Here is a 21,964-nt window from a genome sequence, read left to right as displayed (position 1 = left end):
TGTACTGCTATCAGCAAAAGGTACAAAAGCCAACATCTGTCATGGTACATCAGTGCTCACAGCATGGGTGATACATATAAAAGTATTATTGGGAAAATAACAAATAATTGCTCTTTTTCACTTCCAACACAATCGGCTTCTAGATACCCAACAGTAATGATCAGTTCCTTTTCTCTAAATGTTCACTTTCTGTTTTTCCGCGTTTAAAGCATCAGCACAGCAACAACAATAATGGATCACAGCTAAAATAAAATCTGTTACTGTAGTAAAAACTCCATTATACTGGAGAAAAATTATGTTAAGTAAGAAAACATAACATGGGTGTAATGCCTAATTTACAAATGTGTGTGTGTGTGTGTGTGTGTGTGTGTGTGTGTGTGTGTGTGATTGTGTAGGACTTCTGATATAAAGATGATTGCATGCACAAGTGATGAAGCGAGTCAGGGTGTGAGAGTCTCCATCATTCGGTACAAAGGAGTGTAAAAGACCTCTCTAACTTTGGATGGATTTTGCAAATCACCCTTTAAAGCTGTTTGCTCTGTTTTATGTAACATTTTTGTTTCTAAACCATTTGTGAGTTTGGAAAACTTCTATATGCAACATTTTTGAGTGGTTGCAGTTTTCAATTTTCTCTGTTATAATCCAAAACATTTAAACACAAGAGTAACATAATGATAATTAAATATTTCACAGGCTGTTAAAAATGTTCTTTATCTCTTACATCCATGTTTTATACTGTATTCATTAAAGTGAGACTTTTGGAATAACCATATCTGATTGGTTGACACTATGGCAGGACTTCTGGTTGCTGCAATTTGATCAGACAAAGAGTTAGAAGAATTTTCACAGGTCGATACTGCAATCTGATTAACTGTTAAAATGTTATGAAACACATCTTTTCTGTTCACAATGTAACACTGGACACAGGGAATAATGCTGAAATCCTTATAAACAGTGACCAGAGGTAAAGCTTTAATCTAGATCTCCAGGACTCCTTTTGCTGTGCAGCATTTAATCTATCAGCTACACCATCATGCAATTCTATATTGTAACAGTGACATTCTATGAAGTTTTTAATCAAACACATCCTGGCATATATTATACTTTTTGTGATCTGGATCAGTTGTATGTGTTAATTAGTATTGAATAAAACAGTCAGCTAGTGAGCTGTTCAATCAGAATAATTATACAGGAAAATAAACAGAAGGTGGCAGCATCCATCTACATTTTACTATAATCTGATCCAGCTGCAGATTTGAAGAGGAAGTTGAAGTAAAGACGGTAGAGTTCAAACCTACAGAACTGCAAGATGAACAATGTAACACTGTAATTCAGTCATGACACTGCTTACACATCTCTGTGTTCTTCACATTATTTTAGGTAAGACATCATGAGCTCTTGTTCAATATTTTTTATTTATGTTTATATTTGACATCAACACACTAATATTTTACATAAATCTTACATTTATATCTGATAGAAATAAAGAAAAGAAAGAAATCTGATTTATCTTTTTCCTTTTATACAGGTTATAATTCTGCAGCACAAATTCAGCCACTTTCTACAACTGAAAATGTCCTGGAGAAAACTTCTGTTACTTTATCCTGTAATTACAGTGGTGTTAGTACAGATGATGATAGACTGTTGTGGTATCGTCAGTACTCAACATCCAGACCAGAATTCATCATTATGATTACTGAGAGTAATATTGAAATAAAAGCTGATCCTCCAGTTCCAGGAATATCTGCAAAGATAAATGAAGCTAAAGATCAAGTGGATCTGAACATCTCCTCTGCTGCAGTATCAGATTCTGCTCTCTACTACTGTGCTCTGCAGCCCACAGTGACAGGAAATCATTCTATACTGTACAAAAACCATTCACATAAATGAAACTTTGTCATTTCATAAATGGTTTAAATTTTTGTCTGAAATTCAATACTTTAGTTCCACAACAAAACACATAATATCTTATACAGTATAGCACCTTTCACAAACCCAACATTGCTTTACATAAAAGAATCTAATCAAGAATTACCACCAGTAATTCAGTGGAAGTAAACTGAGATGAGATAGGTTATGAGCTGGGCTTTAAAGGTAGTAAGTCAAGTGCAGGAGCAAATAGATGAAGGTAAGTTCCACAAATTCAGCCAGCTAGAACACACACAGTCCAAAAGTAAGGATTTCACAGATATGAATAACTGTAGGTGTGTAATTTGCAGTCACAAATCTGATTTTGCTCAGTACTTCTGATGTAGTAAAATCATCTCAGTAAAACATAGTACTAGTACTAACACAGGATACAGAATGAATTTAGTGTTTATGTACTTCTTTTTTTTTCTAACTTTTCCAGCAATCTAGAGTAATCAGATAAGAACTAAATTAAAGGTTCCTGAACCTCCAAGAGTGACAAAGTTCTTAATACTGCAGTTCTGCTTACAAGAAGAAAACACAAACAGAAGTCCTAAAGATGGAACATTGGTATTGTGACCAGGTTTAGACAGAAGAAGTATAAACATTTCTCACAATGCTATAATGTTACGACCCAGTCTAGAGGTAAAAGCCGTAACACTAAGGATAAATAAAATAAAGAAGCCACTAGTGTTAGCAAAATGAACTAAACAGGAAACCCATAAAATAAACGGAGAACAACAAAGGTGCGTTTACTTTTTATAGTGGTTATGCAAATATTTACAAGGTGGGAGAAAATGACTATTTACAATAATATTTACAACCTGACCAAGTATACCGGACAGAACAGAACAGACTAACACAACGAACACTGATAGCAACACCAAATACTCAACGAACACCCAACTACAAAACACGAACGCATTTGGCAGAGCAACACACAGTTTAATGACCACAGCCAGTCTGAGCGCAAAAAAGGCGGCCGAGTAGGTGTTGCAGCGCCTCTCTTCAAGGATAGGTCCCGCCTCCGTTTTCCCGATCCGTTACGTTGATTGGCCATGCAGCTGTCTAACCCAAACGATCGGTTGGTTGTCCTCACATTCTGCCTGGTGACGGATCAGCGATCTATTGGTCGTTTCCCCTGTCTCAAAAGCAGCAACAACAACAGCAGAACAGAACGCACGAGTGTGCCAATAACTAATGCGCTGTTTTATAGCGCGCCCATAATACGCTGCCGAGATCGGGCAGCGTAACACCCCCACCCACAAAACAAAACCCACACAATAAGGAACATAATAGAAAAGACAAACTTACATAATTCCGCGCGAGAGTGCGTCAGCCACTATGTTGTCAAGTCCCCTCCGATGTATAATTTTTAAATTATATCCCTGCAATATTAAGGACCACCTCATCAGCCGGTGATTAGCGTTCGCCATGCGGTGTATATATAGCAATGGGTTGTGATCTGTAAAGACACGGATCGGACTGCTGCTGCTACCCAGATAAACCTCAAAATGTTGCAGGGCTAATAACAGCGCCAGGGCCTCTTTTTCTATTGTGCTGTAAGCGAGTTGATGTTTTAAAAATTTCCTGGAAAAGAAGCACACTGGGTGATCAACTCCAAGCTCATCCTCTTGGACGAGTACGGCACCTGCACCTGTGTCACATGCGTCAACTTCTAATTTGAACGGTTCGTTAAACACTGGTGCGGATAACACTGGAGATCCACTTAATAGGGTCTTGATCGAAACAAAAGCACTCTCAGCTTCGGGGGACCATGCGAATGATACGTTTGCACGTAACAAATTAGTTAGCGGGTTTACTAAGGTTGAGAAGTTCCTGCAAAAACAGCGATAGTATCCGGCCATACCAAGGAAACGTCGCAATTCTCGTTTTGTGGTAGGCACGGGAAAATTTTGAATCGCCTGGATCTTTGCGTCTAGTGGTTTCACCTGACCACTGCCAACAACCTTGCCCAGATAGGACACAACCCCTTTACCAAATTCACACTTCTCTAAATGTAACACTAATTTGGCTTCCTTTAAACGTGTAAACACCGTTTTTAAAATCGAGATATGCTGTTTCCAGGACTCGGTATAAACGACTACGTCATCTAAGTAAACCGCGCACTGGGGAATGTTAGACAACAGCATGTTCATTAAGCGTTGGAACGTTGCGGGGGCGTTCCGTAACCCGAAGGCCATTACCGAATACTGGAGGAACGAATCAGGAGTTACAAATGCCGAAATTTCCGACGCGCGCTGTGTAAGGGGAACCTGCCAATACCCTTTTAACAGATCCAACTTCGTCACAAATTTCGCTGAACCAACACTGTCTACACAATCCTCCATCCTGGGTAAAGGATAGGAGTCCGGTTTCGTTACGGAATTTACCTTTCTAAAGTCCGTACAAAAGCGAAATGTACCATCAGATTTCGGTACTAGGATACACGGTGACGACCACGGACTAAAGCTAGGAGCGGCGAGACCATTTTGAATTAAGTACGCCGTTTCCTGCTTAAGAATGTCGCGTTTGGTCGGATTGACTCTATAGGGATGTTGTTTGATTGGAGGGTGGTCACCGACATCAATGTCATGATATAACACTGAGGTGCGCCCGATGGTGTCAGAGAACAGTTCCGGAAAAGAGCCAATCAGAGCCTTTAACTCTTGCTGCGCATCTGGAGATAACGCAGCCAATTTTGCGTCGAGATTTTCTAGCGCCACCGAATTTAACAGACGGGCACTGGGCAAACCATAACGTCCTAAATGAAGGCTATCGGACTCAGGCGAATATTCGCAACCCCCTGGTTTAGATACCACCGACACCACTGCTGGTTCTGACAGTAGCTGGGAGGGACGGGCACGATACAGTTTTAACAAATTGATGTGACTTACACGAGTTTTCTTTTTGCGGTTGGGCGTACTAATTAAATAATTTTCGTTACTTAATTTTTCTAACACCGTATAGGGACCAGAAAAACGTGTATGTAGGGACGCACCAGGCACAGGAAGCAAAGCTAAAACTAAATCGCCAACCTGAAATGAACGGGGCGCAGACTTACGGTCAAACCCCCTTTTCATATCCTCCTGTGACGAGGATAATGAACGAGCGGCCAATTTTCGTGCAGTTTCCATTCGCTCACGAAGAGACTGCACATACTCTAAAACCGACTTAGACTTCGATTGTGACCTCAGGGACAACCACTGTTCCTGGAGCGCACGAAGTGGACCTCTAACAACATGACCAAAAACTAATTCGGAAGGACTAAAACCAAGCGATTCTTGTACCGCGTCGCGAACAGCAAATAATAAGAACGGTACTCCTTCATCCCAGTCCTTCTCCAATTCGAAACAATATGTACGCAACATATTTTTGAACGTTTGATGAAAGCGTTCCAGAGCTCCCTGTGACTCAGGGTGGTATGCCGAGGAAACTTGATGTTTTATTGCAAGTTCCTTAATTACTTGCGAAAATAATCTCGACATAAAATTAGAGCCTTGGTCTGATTGAATTACCTTTGGTAATCCGAAGGTGGTACAGAATTTAATCAAAGCCTTCACAATGACACGGGAGCGAAGGGAATGAATAGGTATGGCCTCAGGGAACCGAGTAGCGGCGCACATTATAGTTAACATGTAACTATTTCCTGAACGCGTTTTGGGTAGTGGCCCTACACAATCTATTAGGATTCGCTCGAACGGTTCACAGCTAATTTGGATTGGGCGAAGTGGTACAGGTTTAACTTTCTGATTTGGCTTACCGACAAGTTGACACACGTGACAGGTGCTACAGTACCTGGATACGTCCGATTTTAAAGATGGCCAGAAAAAGTACCGGAGAATTCGCTGATAGGTCTTCCGAATTCCCAAATGTCCAGAGCAGGGATGATCATGAGCCAATGAGAGAACTTGCAATCTAAATGGCTGAGGCACGACAATCTGGCACACATCCGATCGGTCATCTGAAATACAAACAGGAGACCACCGTCTCATTAACACATCATTGTACAAATAATATTGACCAGGAGATTTAACAGATTTAGGTGTCTCAACAAACTTAAAACAATGCCTTAAGGTAGCATCTTTCTTTTGTTCTAATATAAGTTCTTCTCTCGTTACAAAAGAATCAGTGTTATTACTCACAGCAGTCGCGTCACAAACATCCATTTCATCTTTTACATCAGAGACCGGCGGTGACATAAACTCTTCCATAAAAATAGTGTCAGACAAGTGAACCATATCAGGACATTTTCGTTTCATGGCACGAGTACAAACACAAGACGGATACAATTCGGACTCTGTTTCATTAACATTTTTAAAAGGATCATTAACAACTTCAGGTACTGTACAAAGTTTATCACCGGCAAGATCATTGCCGAGAATAAGTGAAATTCCGCTTACCGGTAACTGCGGACGAATAGCAATTTTTCCTTGCTTTACAAAATCTGGCAGTTCAACAAGAACATTATGTAGCGGGGCACGAATAATGTCCATACCCACCCCTTGTAGTAAAGCGTCACTGCCACTATAGCTATCAGACGTAAACGGTAATACACAATCCAACATAAGCGACTGAGCCGCACCTGTATCCCGTAATATGGAAATGTGCTGTTTTTCCTCTGAACCGGGAATAGAAACATAACCCATTGTTGTAAACGGTTTAAACACGGGTTCTATTACGTCTACCGAGACAGAGGGGACAACAAGGGTCCCTCCAGAACTAAATGCATTCACCTTTTTAACGAATTTGCCACGTTCATTTTTTTTCTTTAACATCCCGCACTCTGCAATAAAGTGACCTGGTTCACGGCAGTAAAAACAAATTCTTTCCTCATTCTTTTCCGATTTCGGTACAGACTTAACCCTAGGCCGATTTTTAGACATTTGTAAACCAGTGTTGACCGATGGACCCACGAAAACTGTTTTATGAGTCAAGGCGAACTCATCAGCCAGCGTCGCAGCTTGGGATAGTGTCATTACTTTTTGTTCGTTTAAATAAGTCACCAGCTGATCTGGCAGGCACTTTTTAAATTCTTCCAAAAGAATAAGCTCCTTAAGCTCATTAAACGTGGTTGTGTTACTAGCCGAACACCACTTATCAAACTGACTTGACTTTTCATAAGCAAATTCTACGAACGTATGACTACCGCGCTTCTCCGTGCTTCTAAACTTTTGTCGGTAGGCTTCGGGCACCAACTCGTAAGCTCTCAAAACTGCCGCTTTCACAAACTCATAGTCCATACTTTGTTGTAGTGACAACGCAGAACAGACTTCTTGAGCTTTCCCAACTAATTTGCATTGAAGCAAAAGAGCCCACAAACTTTTTGGCCAATTTAACGTAATTGCAATCCTCTCAAAGATTGGGAAGTAAGCATCCACCTCATGCTCCTTGAACGGAGGGACCAGGCCAATGTTTTTACTCACATCAGCGCTCCTGGCTAGCACCGGTGCTGGTTCTAGAGGTTCCACAGCTGGCATTTCAGGAAAAACAGCTCCCACTGGACCCTGGACCCGATCAGTCACCGCTTCGCCGGCTGAGCTTGGTGTCGCCTTCGCCACACCAAGTTCTAGCTCCCGAAAACGGATCTCTTTTTCGGTTTCCAGTTCGAGCTTTCTTATTGCGAGCCGGAGGTCTATCTCAGCACAACGTGCTTTTTCCCTTTCCTCAGCCTCCAACCTCAGACGTGCCATACGCACCTTAAACCTAGCTTCACCAGATCCCCTCGGAGACACTGGAGGTGTATACAAAGGCAAGGCCCTTCTCTCTTTAGGTGTAGCTCCTTCCCTTTCAACAGAGGCAGATTGCAACTCCATATCCTCAGAGTGAACCGTGGTATCTACCACAACACTTGGTTGCAACACATCCAATTCAATTAGCCTGTCTATCACCAATTGTTTTATTTCCTTTTTAACCATTTGTCTGGAAACACTAACCCCAAAATGCTTTGCAATCTCACCCAAGTCATCCTTCCGACAACTGTCCAACTGCGCAACATTGGGACCACGAATAAATTCTGCAAGATTAAATGCTGCTGAAGCCATTATTTAAACAAAAGAAAAACAAACAAACAAACAAACAAACAAAACTCTATTTTCCTACTCTTCTCTCCCCCACCCTCAAAAATAAACTTCTAGGGTGATGTAGAAGTTTAAAATGTTTGACAACAGATGCAATGAGCTATGCAGGACAAAGAAAAGAAATGACAGGAGAAATATTTAAATTTCTTTAGGACGAGCCCCCATATAATGTTACGACCCAGTCTAGAGGTAAAAGCCGTAACACTAAGGATAAATAAAATAAAGAAGCCACTAGTGTTAGCAAAATGAACTAAACAGGAAACCCATAAAATAAACGGAGAACAACAAAGGTGCGTTTACTTTTTATAGTGGTTATGCAAATATTTACAAGGTGGGAGAAAATGACTATTTACAATAATATTTACAACCTGACCAAGTATACCGGACAGAACAGAACAGACTAACACAACGAACACTGATAGCAACACCAAATACTCAACGAACACCCAACTACAAAACACGAACGCATTTGGCAGAGCAACACACAGTTTAATGACCACAGCCAGTCTGAGCGCAAAAAAGGCGGCCGAGTAGGTGTTGCAGCGCCTCTCTTCAAGGATAGGTCCCGCCTCCGTTTTCCCGATCCGTTACGTTGATTGGCCATGCAGCTGTCTAACCCAAACGATCGGTTGGTTGTCCTCACATTCTGCCTGGTGACGGATCAGCGATCTATTGGTCGTTTCCCCTGTCTCAAAAGCAGCAACAACAACAGCAGAACAGAACGCACGAGTGTGCCAATAACTAATGCGCTGTTTTATAGCGCGCCCATAATACGCTGCCGAGATCGGGCAGCGTAACATGATCATACTGAGGTTAGTAACTCTTCAATTTAAAGGTAAACAATTTTTTTTCCAAATACACATTGTAATATAAAGGTACATTTGCCCTTTTTACATAATGGTTGCTTTTATAACTAGCATATCAACAAAGTAACCGTGTTTTCCTTATGTCACATTATATGGTTCTTAGTACAGCTAGCTTTTCTTTATAGCTAAATGTAATAACACAATACTTCAAGACGTTTTTATGATACATGATGTGTCCTCATATTTTTTTTACATCTATTTTTTTGGAAAAAAGTAGCGCCACATTTTAAAAATACTATCAACAACTGTGAATGCATTTATCTCTAGTCAACACTTCACACACTGTGCTGAACTAAATGTAATTAAACATGACTAATTATGCTTTCTTTGTAATGAAACTACAATATTCTGTAACAGGTTTCTCACTGCAGGAAACGAAAAGAACTACAAATCCCGTTCTGAAAGAACTACAAATGCCAAAAGCCTGATTAGCACTAATTTGTAGCACCTGCGAGTGAAGCTATTTAAGTAAATAAACCCCGAGCATGTCTCTGTACTGAGTTAATCTCAGTCGGTAAGTTGGTTGGTCGGTGTGTGTTCTCTCGCTCCTTACTTTATTAAGAAGAAACTTTTCGCAGTTATTTAACATTAAGTAGCGCTACAAAGCAGTCCGTTGCTTCTGTGTTAGAAGCCTTCTCGTACTAGAGTGAATCCTCTCGCGAATCGATTCCTCAACTGAATTTGACTCGCGAGTCGATTCATCTCTCTTTAACTTTTATTTCCCTGTTTATCTTTCTCGTTTCAGTTTAGATGTTGGGAATAAGCATTCAGGATCTCGACTCGTGTGTCAGCTGGTTGGTGGATTAAGTAGCTGGTTGGCTGACCATGGTTGTGTGTCCCACCTAGGGCTTTCCCCTTCTATTAGTTATAGTTAGGATTGTTTTGGTTCCTTTTTTTCTGTGCTCTGCATCTTGGATCTTGTTTTCCTTGGCTGGTTTGTCTCAGTGATACCAGTCCACCAACCTCCCTCGTTACATATGCTGCCTTCAAGTCGTGTCGGAAATATCATATTTACGAGATGAGGGCACATGAATGGCAACTCAGTCGTATTTACCAGTGTGAAACTCGGATTTTTCGATGAGCCCAGAGTTTCCGATGTGGGGGCATGTCATTAACAAAATGTCATGGCGACTGTTGGTATGGATGCTGCCCTACAACAAATGGTAAAAGTTTTGAGCTTATTAGCGGAATAAGAAGAATAGCAACAAAGCTGATCAGAAGAACCCAAAAAGTTTTGCCTCATGAGCAGATATTTTGTGCACAGATATTTTTGTGTTGTTTACGTACATTAATCCACCTGTTTTGGTATATTCAGTCGATTAGCTAACAAGCTTCATTACATATAAATATGCTTTGTTTGCTTCTGTGTAACTGACTAGTTTTTCTGCTGTATTGCAGAGTGTTTGTAGATGCAGCAAACAAGTTGTACTGGGATTCAGCTCTCACCATCCCGGTGACAGAGGTGTTATATCAACCTCAGGGTCCGGTGACAAAGGTGTTATGTTAACCTCAAGGTTCTGTTGCCCTGTATCTTGACAAGGCCTTGACAATCCAGCTCACCCTCAACAAAATCACATGTACAGGTGTAAATCTCTCTTTTACAATATTTTCATCGTTTTGTAGATCAAACAAACTACATTCTAGTCTTATCAAGATATTAAAGTGTGGGATATTTGCATAAGCAAATTTTATATGGTAACATAATTCAATAAATTGTTATCCAGGTTAAATGTTTTCACACACCTTTATATTCTATTTCAGGTGCAGGTTCCACCGGTATTCCTTCTCCAACCACCACAGCTCTGCTATCCCCTGCCACCCCTACCAGCCTCCTTCCTTCCTCTGGCTGGCCTACCTTTGATACAGAAATGCCTCCAACGACCACTGAGTCTGCTCCTGCTGTTCCTCCTCCTCTTCCTCCTCCACATCAGGTCTTTACCAGAGAACAGACTCTGTTCCTAATTGACTTGATGCGTGAGCACCTGACTAGCAGTGATGCAGATTTGCCAAAATCTTTGGCTGAGTTGGGGGCTAGAGTGCGAATGGCACGTGGCCAAAAAAGGCTGTTTTGGATGGAAATAGCACAGAAAGTAACCGAGCTGTTTAATTTGCGGTTTGATCAGGCAAAAGTTGCAAGAAAGTGGGCAACCCTAGAGGATGCTTTCAAAAAAATAAAAGACAACAACAAATCAACAGGCAGGGGTGTCGTGAAGTTTGAATTCTATGATGAAATGGAAGCACTGATTGGAGGAAAACTTGATGTTGACTTCCCAGTCATAGGCACTGCAAGGGGTGTGGAGATCAAGAAACCAGAGACACTTATACGGGATACTTCACGGCCCAGTTCTCCTTGGCTGAGTGAGCTGTCCTCACATAGTTCCTCAACCACTGCCAGCAGGCCATCATCTCCAGAGCCTTCAGCTTCCTCTGAATCCTCAAGTGCATCCACCATTGCTTCTGCAAGTCATCACAGGAAGAAAAAGCATGTTGGGTGGCATGATCAAGTTCTTCAGTTCCTAATGGAATCCGAGGAATCCGAGAGGCGACATGAGGAGATCATGCATCAGATGATTGCATCACAGAAGTCTTTTGACAGCCTAATACGTGGTCTTTTGGAAAAACAGTAAAGCTTACTCCTGCACGTATTTGTAAATATGTTCTTTAGAGCTGTGTGCCAAACACTGTTATTAATGTATTTTTAAAAATGCTTGGTATTCTCTTGGTTGTTCGATGTGTATTTGGAGCTGCTTTTGCACACTCGTATTAATAAGCAGTGGTACTGTTCAAACTATTGGGAATTTAAAGGTTGTTCTTATTTGTTTTTTTTTTATAAGGACCTAATTTTGTCATTTTAAAGTTTAGTAACTTTATGTAAATATTTGTTTTCTTGTTTCCACATTTGTATTTATATTATGTATATCTTCATCCACTTAATTAAAATCATTTATTTGTTTCTTTGCTAAGTTAGAGACCTGTGTGTTTATATTTTTAAGAAGACTGGTCACATAATTTGAAAATCCTTGTTTTAGTTATCACATTGCTAGTAAGCCAAGGACATTTTTACCAAATGTTGGTTAAAGTCTGGAAAACAGTTTCTGTTCATTATGATACTACAGCATTTTCTAACAGATAACTGCCACAAAGTTGTTGACTCAACTTTATGGGAAACCTTTTGAAATAAATGTCAAATTAATATACCTGTTTAGACTATTAAATGAATCATACAAAAAAACAGACATGCCTCTGAATGTGATGAATCATGATGTCTTCACTCAGCATGTAGAATACACAGTATTATGGTGTGAAAAGCTAGGCGTCTCATATAGTCAAATGTTGTCATCCTCAAGTCTCGGGCATCCATGGAGGTGTTCTGCACATACTTTTGTCGGGCCTACACAGATGCTCATATTATGTAGTGTACATGCTGCCACAATGATTTTGACCAAAACATCTAGACGAGAGTTTTGGAGATCATGAAGTCTTCTCCACTTGCATTTCATTCTCCCGAAAGCCTGTTCCACCACAACTCGCCCACGGCTGATGTTGGCATTCCTCTGCAGGTCGTCTTCACTTAGTGCACCATTATCACGCTTGGGGGTAATGATAAAAGGGTAGTCATTGGAGATATATTTAACTCCAGTTCTAAACGAACATATGTGAAGTAAATGTAATAATTTAAAGAAAGTTCTAAAAAGGTATAGTTCAGTATAAGTATTGTACTGTATATGTAAAAGGAAAAGTGATGTAATACAGTGGTGAAGTTGCTCCTGTTCCATCTAGATCTATACATTTTTATACTTACAGTGGGGTCAAAAAGTATTTAGTCAGCCACTGATTGTGCAAGTTCTCCTACTTAGAAAGATGAGAAAGGTCTGTAATTTTCATCATAGTTACACTTCAACTATGAGAGACAAAATGAGAAAAAAAATCCAGGAAATCACATTGTAGGATTTTTAAAGAATTTATTTGGAAAATAAGTATTTGGTCACCCATAAACAAGCAAGATTTCTGGCTCTCACAGACCTGTAACTTCTTCTTTAAGAAGCTCTTCTGTCCTCCACTCGTTACCTTTATTAATGGCACCTGTTTGACCTCGTTATCTGTATAAAAGACACCTGTCCACAGCCTCAAACAGTCAGACTCCAAACTCAACCATGGCCAAGACCAAAGAGCTGTCGAAGGACACCAGGAAGAAAATTGTAAACCTGCACCAGGCTGGGAAGAGTGAATCTACAATAGGCAAGCAGGTTGGTGTGAATAAATCAACTGTGGGAGCAATTGTAAGAAAATGGAAGACATACAAGACCATTGATAATCTCCCTTGGAGTCAAGATCTCATCCCGTGGGGTCAAAATGATCATGAGAACGGTGAGCAAAAATCCCAGAACTACACGGAGGGACCTGATGAATGACCTGCAGAGAGCTGGGACCAAAGTAACAAAGGCTACCATCAGTAACACACTACGCCGAGAGGGACTCAAATCCTGCAGTGCCAGGCGTGTCCCCCTGCTTAAGCCAGTACATATCCAGGCCCGTCTGAAGTTTGCCAGAGAGCATATGGATGATCCAGAAGAGGATTGGGAGAATATCATGTGGTCAGATGAAACCAAAATGGAACTTTTTGGTAAAAACTCAACTCGTCGTGTTTGGAGGAAGAAGAATGCTGAGTTGCACACCATACCTACTGTGAAGCATGGGGGTGGAAACATCATGCTTTGGGGCTGTTTTTCTGCAAAGGGGACAGGACGACTGATCCGTGTTAAGGGAAGAATGAATGGGGCCATGTATCATGTGAGAGCATTGAAGATGGAACGTGGCTGGGTCTTCCAGCATGACAATGATCCTAAACACACCACTCGGGCAACGAAGGAGTGGCTCCATAAAAAGCATTTCAAGGACCTCATTCCAGACCTCAACCCCATAGAAAATTTGTGGAGTCCGTGTTGCCCAGCGACAGCCCCAAAACATCACTGCTCTAGAGGAGATCTGCATGGAGGAATGGGCCAACATACCAGCTACAGTGTGTGCAAACCTGGTGAATGTCACAAATGACCCTGAAGTTACGCCTCCGCGCCAGAGGAGGTCACCCTCGCCTCAATATTGAATCTCTCACCTGTTACTCGTGATCTCATTTAGCAAGGTATTTAAGGACGCCGCACCTGAGCTGAGGTGCGACGTCTTGTTGTTTATACCTCAATTCGAAGCGTTAGCATTCTATCTATTGTCAGTGTGTTTAGTTTGAGCCGGTTTTTGACTTAGCTTTTGTGTAACGACTACGATTATCGGATTTGCCCTTTTCTGTATTGTTTGCCTGTAAGTACCTGTTTGTATCTTAATAAACCTGCATTTGGATGTTAAACAACAATGGTTTGTTAAAGGCTTCTCAAATTACTCGCAAACTTTTTCAAAAAAGTGTTTAACCTGCCTGAAGGTAAATTCAGCAGGTGCAGTTCAAAAAACCCACACACACGGACATCCAGAACCTGATATGCCATTTGATCACTTACAAATGGATTTCATTGAATTGACACCATGTCAGAAAAAGAAGTATGTGCTTGTGATCGTTGACATGTTCTCCAAATGGGTGGAAGCGTACCCAACAACTCATCAGGACACACTAACGGTAGCAAAAATCCTGATGAGAGAGATTATTCCTAGATTTGGTATTCCTAGGAAAATATCCTCGGACAATGGACCCTCCTTTGTGGGAAAAATCCTGACACACATTAGTGATGTGATTGGCATGCCATTGCACAAACACTGCGCCTATCATCCACAGAGCGCAGGTTTGGTAGAGAGAACAAATGGCACAATTAAACAAAAATTGATTAAGGTCTGTCAGGAGACAGGGTTAAATTGGGTTGAGGCCCTTCCATTAGTCTGTATGAGTTTGAGACAGAGAGTGTCATCAAGAACAAAACTCTCGCCGTTTGAAATAATGTTCGGACGGCCACCAAACACGGGATGTGCTCCCAAAAGGGACACATTAGCCCTAGAAGACGATCACATGCAAAGATATTGTGCAACGCTGTGTTCTGTGTTGTCTGATGTGCACAGGAGGGTGAAGGAGTCTTTACCTAGTCCGGCAGTGACGGGACACACTGTACAACCAGGAGACTGGATCCTGACTAAGGTCTACAAGAGGGCTAACTGGAAAGCTGATCGCTGGCAAGGACCATTCCAGGTGTTGTTGGTTACTCACACTGCAGTAAAGATTGCTGAGAGGGACACCTGGATCCACATCTCACATTGCAAAAAGGCTCCTACTCCAGAGTAACCTCACATTTCACCATGGCGAAGGAAACAGGCAACTCTGTAAGGGACTTGCATTTACAGTCGCTTTCATCATGATGGCTGCATCTATCTGGACAGCGGTATGGATCTGCACACAAGAAAAGCCAGAGATAAACACTGGACTTAGAGATCCAAAGACTAACATATTTTGGCAATATGCTAATTTCACAGTGAGGGAGAATTCGAATTGGATGCAAGGCAATACCACATGTTTGGTATGCACGTTACTCCCCCACACTAGTACAAACCCTTTTGTCTATAGCATTAAGAATGTCACATGGCAGCACGTGAATGACTCCTGGATAAATAGAACACAGCCCTCAGTAAATGAGACCAATGAATTTCTTAAAGGACATAGAGATCCATCAACAGGGCTTGAGATCCACGTTAAGAAAAAGGGAATTTTCTCTGTATGTTTCTATCGATGTGAAGGGAGTGGGTGTGCAAATGGAACAGATACAGAAGAATTAAATGAGTGCGAATTAGCTTTAGCTGACACTATTGAGACATGCGTCAGATTACCCAAAGGTACTAAATCTAGATGGCAACGGGGCTTAGATAAAAGTATCTGTAACACCACTATAAATCTTAAGGCGGACATGGGAGGACATACTGATTTTAATACTGACACACAAATATGGATTCCTGATTGGTACTGGTGGTGTGGAGGTGGTAGATTGTGGTATTATTTCCCAAAGCTTCAAAGAGGACTCTGTGCTCTTGTAGAAATAGATGCACACCTCGTCATTCACTCAGCAGTAGTGCAAGCAAACACCCGGAATAAGAGAGACGTGAGTGAAACCATAAATGTAGAAGTTCCAGACGAACATAAGCTAGTAAGTGAGACAGGAAGATTCTTCGAAATAGCATTTCCTATGTATGGGGCAGGAAAGGTTAGACAGCAGTTAGAGAAAACACATTATAGACTGACTACGTTTGTAAATGAGACCGCAAAGGCTATAGAGGGAGTTAGACAAGAACTAACAGCTCTTAGACTCATGACCACTCAAAATAGAATGGCTCTAGACATCCTCCTAGCTAAGGAAGGAGGTGTTTGTGTGATGATAGGAGAACATTGCTGTACTTATATTCCACCTAATGATGCTCCAGACGGTAACATCTTAACAGCTTTAGACCACATGAAACAGATAGCCAAACAACTCAGGATGGATGAGGAAGGGAACTCACAATGGGGTTGGAGTTTAGGCTCATTGTTAGCAAGTTGGAAAGGTATCTTCATAGCAGTCCTTCCCACTATCATGGTAATCTGTTTGATTTTGTGCTTTGGACCGATGTGTTGTCAATGTTTAATGTCATCTGTGCAGAGACAAATGTTAAACCAATATCAGATGCTCCAACAGGTGGAGGAAGAGGTAGATTTTGCTTCTCCTCCTCCACCTGGATGGGAAAAGATCACGTTAAAGGAATTTGGTGATATGGAAGTACAACAAACAAATAATTCAATACGGTGAAACCTAAGGTGAAAATAGTATACAGAGTAAATGAAGTCATTGCAGAAAGTGATAAACATGTAATGATGGATGTACTTCTCTGTGTTCTGTATTCATGTGAATTTTTTTTCCTATTTTACGTTTGTTTCTAATGTGTTTGTTTATCCTATGTAGTATTCGGTGGAGTACCTTAAGTGGTCGCATAGGCAGATGGACCGTGAGAGAGTTTTCCCTTCTAGTTGGTAAAAGAACGTATCTTTTGAAAGTTTTTGACTGCCAGTTGGGTTTTTCGCTCTGACACTCCACCATTATGCTAATCTCATTTATTTACCTGATTATATTTTTTATTTATTTATTTTTTATTTTTATTTATTTTTATTTTTTATTCTTTTTTCCTCAGAATGTAGAAGGTTTCGAGTGTCCAAGTGACATGGGGAGGAGTTGTCGTGGAAGAAAAAATTAAGTTGTTTGTCACTGAAACTCGAACCTTGAATAAGTTTGTTTATACTGTTTAAGCTACTGAATATGTGAAATGAACACGATGTACTAGAACAGAATATTCCACTTCTGTTTGATAGCAAGTTAACAGTTTAACAACATCATTGCTCTTATCTATATGGGTTGAACCTCTATCTATAAAAAGCATTACAAAGAATGAAAATTTGTCCTTCAGCCTGCATACGCTTTGCTGACTGTTTGGATCCTCTGCAGAGAATAAACTATCATCTTCTTACTAACTTCAGCTCTGACTCTAAGTGTCTTATTATAGTGTAATTTTGGAATTCTGTCACCACACTACCCTGGTCTCGCGTGACATAAGACGTCGCCATTATGGATCCAGCAGGGTTTGAACAACGGTTGGAAAGCCAAGAACAAAAGCTCAACGAGTTGGTTCAGCTGGTGCAGGGTTGGATGCAACAGTATTCACCACCCGTACAACAACCTCCGGTTGTCAACGAACCACCAGTTTCGGCCGAAGCCCTGGCGAACCCAACCCCATCTTCGGATTTCATCGCTGTTCCAGAGCGTTACGACGGCACCCCGGAGAGTTGCGTGAGTTTTTTGATGCAGTGTAACATATATATTAACCATAACGCTGCTAAATTTCGTTCGGAGACGGACAAAATTAAATTTGTAATGTCCCTGCTAACCGGGAGGGCTAGATAATGGGTTACAGCTCTTTGGTCGGCTAACAGTGAAATATTACGCTCAGAAACACAGTTCCTGGAGCAGTTTAAAGCCGTGTTTAATCACCCCGAAGCCGGAAAGGAGGTGGGTTTTCGTTTGATGGAACTCAAACAGGGCACTCGTTCTGCAACCGCTTATGCTCTAGATTTTCGCACGTTGGCCGCGGGCAGTGGATGGAGCGAACCAGCCTTATTGACAGTTTTCCAGAGAGGTCTGAGGGAGGATCTTCAGGCAGAATTGGTTTTTCGCACAGATAATAAAACACTGGACCAAGTTATTCAAACCGCTATCTCACTTGATAACCTGTTGAGAGGAAAACGCAGGATGACAAGGGAGACAAGTCCACTTCCCAGTAACCCTCACTTCGAACCTGATCCAGAGCCAATGCAGGTGGGAGGAGCCCGTTTGACCGCGAGGGAGAAACTCCGACGGCGTCGCGAGGGTCTGTGTTTGTACTGCGGCCAGGCAGGTCATATCTGCGCAACTTGTCCTACACGTCCCAGTTATTCTGGGAAGACAGGGGTAAGTGCATCACTCCTATCATCTACCGTTAATCAAATGGTATTATCTGTTCAGCTGGCTTGGGGTTTAGGCAATGTATTTGTGTCAGCCCTTATAGATTCTGGGGACTCTGGCCTGGCTAAAGGACTCCAGATACCCTTGAGAAGAATGGCTTCATCACTCCAGGTTAAGGCTTTGGATGGACGTCTTTTGGGCAAAGGGACGGTTTCTCAAGTCACAGAAGAACTGGTGATCAAGATAGGTCTGTTCAATGAAGAAAAACTCTCTTTTTTAATCATAGACTCCCCTGAACACCCCGTCATATTGGGATATTCCTGGTTGGCTGTCCATGACCCCCTGATCTCTTGGAAATCAGGAGAGATAAAAGAATGGAGTGACACTTGTAAGTTACAATGCATGTCCATCCCTTGTTTTGCCACTTCCATAGAAAGCCCGGACGTGAACAAAACTGTGTCGATTCCTCAATGTTATTATGATCTGAAGGATGTTTTCAGTAAGGAACGGGCTGCACAGTTACCACCACATAGGCCTGGGGACTGTGGTATTGACTTGCTACCGAACACGGTGCCACCCCGCAGTAGAGTATATCCTCTATCAGAACCTAAAACGTTAGCCCTAGAAAATTACATAGAGGAAGCTCTAGCGATGGGTCATATTAGACCTTCTACCTCCCCTGCGGCTGCAGGCTTTTTCTTTGTAGAGAAAAAGAATGGTGGCCTCCGTCCCTGCATAGATTACAGGGGCCTTAATGCCATCACCGTAAAATACCCTTATCCCTTACCTCTAGTACCGTCCGCCCTTGAGAAACTCAGAAAGGCGAACATTTTCACCAAACTGGATCTTAGAAGCGCATATAATCTAATCCGTATCAGAGAGGGCAACGAGTGGAAAACGGCATTTGTGACCACTAGAGGGCACTACGAGTATCTGGTCATGCCATATGGGATTGCTTGCGCCCCCTCTGTGTTTCAAGCGTACATGAACGAAGTGCTCAGGGACATGTTAGATCGCTGGGTTATGGTCTATATTGATGACATTCTGATTTTTTCTGCTACAGAAGAAGAACATATTCGTCATGTCAGAATGGTCCTTCGGAGGCTGTTAGAGCACCAACTATTCGTCAAGATCGAGAAATGTGAATTCCATGTCAAGGAGGTCTCCTTTTTAGGGTATCATGTTCAACCTGGAGGAGTACGCATGAGTACAGACAAGGTACGTGCGGTGGTGCAGTGGCCACAACCCCATTCTGTTAAGGAATTGCAACGCTTTCTAGGCTTCTCCAACTTTTACCGTCGCTTTATCAGGGGTTTTAGCTCTATCGCAGCACCCCTCACTTCCTTGCTGAAAGGCAACACCAAAGTTCTGCGGTGGACCACTGAAGCTGCACGCGCGTTCGCAGCTCTTAAGCAGAAATTCACCACGGCACCCATTCTCCAACACCCGAACCCCGAAATACAGTTCATTTTGGAAGTTGATGCATCGGAAACGGGAATAGGAGCCGTGCTATCCCAGCGCTCTGGCACACCTCCTAAATTACATCCATGTGCTTACTACTCATGTAAATTAAACAGTCCCGAGAAAAACTATGATGTAGGTAATCGGGAATTGTTAGCGATGAAAGAAGCCTTGGAGGAATGGAGACATTGGTTGGAGGGAGCTCGACAACCTTTCTTGGTGTATAATGACCACCGTAACTTAGAATACCTGAGAACTGCAAAAAGAATGAACTCTAGACAAGCTCGGTGGTCATTGTTTTTTAATCGGTTCAGTTTCACGGTTACCTATCGACCAGGATCAAAGAACGGCAAAGCCGACGCCCTGTCACGTATGTTTCCCCCCTCTAACGTATCCGATGCTAAAAGTCCTGAAACCATAATTCCCACCTCATGCATTTTAGCCCCTGTCAGCTGGGACATTGATAGTGAAATTAGGGCAGCGCAAGTAAATGATCCCAGTCCTGTTTCATGTCCAGAAGGCAAAACTTATGTTCCCGCTTCGTTACGTAATAGGGTACTTACGCTTGTGCACACCTCCCCTAGTTCTGGTCATCCTGGCATCCAACGCACTGTAGAGCAGTTGCACCGTAAGTATTGGTGGCCCTCGTCTACGAAGGAGGCTACACGATTCGTCTTAAAATGCGACATATGTGCACAGTGTAAAACACCCCGGTCCCCGCCGTCGGGTAAGTTGGTGCCTTTGGAGATACCCAAACGTCCCTGGTCGCATTTGGGAATCGATTTTATCACTGATCTTCCCCCCTCAAAAGGATTCACTGCCATCCTTGTCATAATAGACAGGTTTTCGAAGGCCTGTAGGTTGGTGCCCTTTACCAAGCTACCCTCAGCTTGGGAAACCGCAATGGCCTTGTTTGAGAATGTCTTCCGGTTCTACGGCTTGCCGGAGGATGTGGTGTCTGATAGGGGACCGCAGTTTAACTCCAGGGTTTGGAGGGCTTTCTGCAAAGTGCTAAACATTAATGTCAGCCTAACGTCGGGTTATCATCCCCAGGCCAATGGTCAAGTTGAGAGACTTAACCAAGAAATAGGACGCTTTCTCCGTTCCTACTGCCATAGACATCAACATGATTGGAGTTCCTTCCTACCCTGGGTGGAGTATGCGCAAAACTCTCTGATCAGCTCCTCTACCAGACTAACTCCTTTCCAGTGTGTGCTCGGTTTTCAGCCCCCGTTCCTACCTCCGGAGAGTGAGCCTAGCGATGTGCTCACCGTGGACGACTGGATGAAGCGCAGCCAGCAAACATGGGAGGAGGCTCACGTCAGGTTGCAACGCGCCGTGAGGCGTATGAAAACACAAGCGGACAGACAGCGAAAGGAGGCACCAGCATACCAAGTGGGACAGAGGGTCTGGCTGTCCACGAGGGATTTGAAACTGAAATTACCTTCAAAGAAGTTAAGTCCTCGTTATATAGGTCCTTTTAAGATAGTCAAACAAGTCACTCCTGTTTCATATCAGTTAATGCTACCTTCTCAGTATCGCATAGCTCCTACCTTCCATGTCTCGTTACTAAAACCTGTTTTTTCTCCGGACTCAGGGTCAGTGCAGGAACCCCCCCCCCACCGCTGGTCGTAGATGATACCCCCGCTTACAGCGTACGGATGCTGTTGGACTCCCGGTGCCGGGGTGGCAGGATGCAGTATCTGGTGGACTGGGAGGGGTACGGCCCTGAGGAACAGTCATGGGTGTGGTCTAAGGACATTCTAGATCCATCCTTGATCTCGGATTTCCATCGAGACCACCCAGATCGTCCCACTCCTCGACCCAGGGGTCGGCCCCGGCTGGGGATGCAGCGGTCGGCTGGGGCCTCCCGTCAAGGGGGGGGTAATGTCACAAATGACCCTGAAGTTACGCCTCCGCGCCAGAGGAGGTCACCCTCGCCTCAATATTGAATCTCTCACCTGTTACTCGTGATCTCATTTAGCAAGGTATTTAAGGACGCCGCACCTGAGCTGAGGTGCGACGTCTTGTTGTTTATACCTCAATTCGAAGCGTTAGCATTCTATCTATTGTCAGTGTGTTTAGTTTGAGCCGGTTTTTGACTTAGCTTTTGTGTAACGACTACGATTATCGGATTTGCCCTTTTCTGTATTGTTTGCCTGTAAGTACCTGTTTGTACACTGTAAAAAATAAACATTTT

General features: G+C 42.5%; 1 protein-coding gene across 1 annotated transcript; it reads left to right on the top strand.

The window, feature by feature from the left end:
- Positions 1-8,685: 8,685 nt before the first annotated feature.
- On the top strand, positions 8,686-12,051 carry LOC134311399 (uncharacterized). Its single transcript, XM_062993039.1, has 3 exons — positions 8,686-8,800; positions 10,253-10,437; positions 10,616-12,051. The coding sequence occupies exon 3, from the start codon at positions 10,723-10,725 to the stop codon at positions 11,479-11,481; it is 759 nt and encodes a 252-aa protein (XP_062849109.1). The 5' UTR covers positions 8,686-8,800; positions 10,253-10,437; positions 10,616-10,722; the 3' UTR covers positions 11,482-12,051.
- Positions 12,052-21,964: the final 9,913 nt, after the last annotated feature.

The sequence above is a fragment of the Trichomycterus rosablanca genome, chromosome 4 (genome assembly GCF_030014385.1).
Source record: "Trichomycterus rosablanca isolate fTriRos1 chromosome 4, fTriRos1.hap1, whole genome shotgun sequence".
In the NCBI taxonomy this organism is placed as follows: Eukaryota; Metazoa; Chordata; class Actinopteri; order Siluriformes; family Trichomycteridae; genus Trichomycterus; species Trichomycterus rosablanca.
The sequence above is the reverse complement of the archived record's forward strand: the minus strand, read 5'-3'. Positions and strand labels throughout refer to the sequence as shown.